General features: G+C 36.2%; 1 protein-coding gene across 1 annotated transcript in view; it reads right to left on the reverse strand.

Annotated features, from left to right (window-relative positions):
• Positions 1-2,156, reverse strand: part of LOAG_17140 (hypothetical protein) — a 5,388-nt gene extending 3,232 nt beyond the window's left edge. The window contains exons 1-3 of the mRNA XM_020449798.1: positions 1,985-2,156; positions 332-724; positions 159-245 (exon numbers count right to left, since the gene is read on the reverse strand). Of these exons, the coding sequence (XP_020306616.1) occupies positions 159-245; positions 332-724; positions 1,985-2,116 (612 nt within the window). The 5' untranslated portion in view covers positions 2,117-2,156. The remainder of the gene's footprint in view (positions 1-158; positions 246-331; positions 725-1,984) is intronic.
• Positions 2,157-2,317: the final 161 nt, after the last annotated feature.

A 2,317-nucleotide genomic window follows, 5' to 3' on the forward strand; every position in this document is an offset into this window, starting at 1 on the left:
TGCAAAAGAAAAAAAGTGGCATAAGGAGAAATTTTAATTTGTTTTTCTTTCTTTTCCCAATATTGAAATAATAAAATTTGCAAAATAAAATTAACATACGCTATGAAATTGAATTTGGTTGCGACCTTGAAGGACTGTTGTTGGAAAATGCAATGTACCGCAAATGAACGATCGTCGGCGGTGACAAAGTTTGGATGGAAACTGAAGACGAATACCACAAATATTTCAACTTCTTTTGTTTCAGACTAAAATTTAACAATTTTTCGATTTCATTATGAGTGTAGATGCAATAAACACACTGGAACTGTTTGAGCGATGCATGTCGACGGACATGATTGGTCAAATTTGATAGACGACTGGACATTATTTTGTTTTGACACAGCTGACAAATAGCATACAACGATGGGTCATCATTAGCAATCGCCCGTGACCCACGTGGTCGAGCAACGAACGGTATGGGTGACGGTATGGCAGTTGAAGTAGCCAAACCATGGATGGAATTAGAGCTAGACGGTGCCGGAGACGGATGAGTGATATGATGATCATCAGTAATAAGCAACTGGGAGTTATTGTCATCTGAGGATATTACTGAATCCTGCACAGCTACAGTGTTTGAGAAATGTGTAAGATCAGAAACAGGAGTCGTCGTTGTATTAAGCACTGGGAGAAATGCATTTTCACGAATTTCATTTACAAATGACACTTCCGGGAAACCATTGTTTAACTGGAAAAGCAATTAACTCATAAATATGCAAATGCGCATTTAACTTATTTAATCCATATGACTACTGGAACTGCTAAAGCGATATATGTTGACGGACATGACTAATCAAATTTGATTGACGACTGGACACTGTTTTGCTTTGACACAGCTAACAAATAGAAATGAGTTCAATTTAATTTTTAAATTAAATCTGGTTTAGTGATATAAATGTAATAGGATTTAGATGTCAGCAACAACAATGAAACGATTATTTTACCGCGCTTTCTAAGTACATCGCCAATTTACAATCGAAAAATGAAAATTTACAGGTCAAGATAACCAATATATTCTTTTAGATAACAAGTAACGATACAGTGTAGATTATGAAAAAGACGAGATGAAGTGATTTGGTGAATTTATACAGTTAATCATTAATCCTACTTCATACTTAATACTTGCACATTTACAGAACTATGAAATTATATTATCACTTGGAAGCATGAGGATGGCTAATGAATTGATAGCAAACGTTCTTCTACTCCTCCTAATATTTCAAAATTTCTCGAAATACAATGACATATACGAGCGAGCTGGGTAAGATTTCGAAAACTACTCAGCCGCAACTCCCATAAAGCAATGATCGTAAAAACTATGAAACAACTAGCGACAAATCCAGATCAGGAGAACTACTAAGATCATTTGAAGTTGATTAAATCAAATTCAAAATATCGAATTTCTACTTCGTTCTGGAACCAACGGGTTCTGAATTGAACAAAAACAATTATTTTACAATAGGAATGATAAGGATAGGAAGAATGAAGAGATACGGAAAAGATGAGATGAGGTGATCTAATAACTTCATGTACGGTTAATCAACCTCATGCTCCTGAAGTACAAAACATCACTTATGTAATGGGAAGAAGGAAAGCTCAAACAATGAAATACAGCTTGGGATAAAACGGAATCTCTAGAAAATTCCTTAAACTTGATGGAGAAGTATTTCGAAACAGAAATGAGAACACGAAGGCGTTTCGACCGTATCAGAACTAGGAAGTGATGATCATCGCCGGAAAAAACCGAATTCAATAATCAGAGAAAAAGGGAGAGATGAACGTCTTTAAAATACCGATAGAAAATTCTGGAGATATGCGAGAATGAACCCAAAATGCAACGAAAAGTGGAATATGACTCTTTTCTTTTTCTAAGACATACCAAAAAAAAAAAATATATATATATATACATATATATAAAATTTTAGGAAATTTTTTGCAAAAAAATTACCAGTAAACTGAAAAGTTTGATGATATCGCCACCTTCAGGGATTCGTACAATAGCAAAATTAGGTAATCCAAGGATATCGTTAGCGGTGGTCAGGGGTTTCTGATGACCAGCAGAGGACTGCAACGCTGCCATCTACAGGTATTCTATCGTATCGTATCCAGTCGTTCTATATGAGGATAACAACAGTGCAGGTATGTTATTGTTGTATTGCAGTAGCGTGTTAATGCGTTCTTGCTTGCGTGCGTACGTTAGAAAGGAAAGAGCATGGGGGAAAAGGATGGGAAATGCGGACGGATGCGGGTTGCTCTCACCTCTATTTGGTGGGGGGGGGGG

The sequence above is a fragment of the Loa loa genome (genome assembly GCF_000183805.2).
Source record: "Loa loa unplaced genomic scaffold supercont3.44, whole genome shotgun sequence".
NCBI lineage: Eukaryota > Metazoa > Nematoda > Chromadorea > Rhabditida > Onchocercidae > Loa > Loa loa.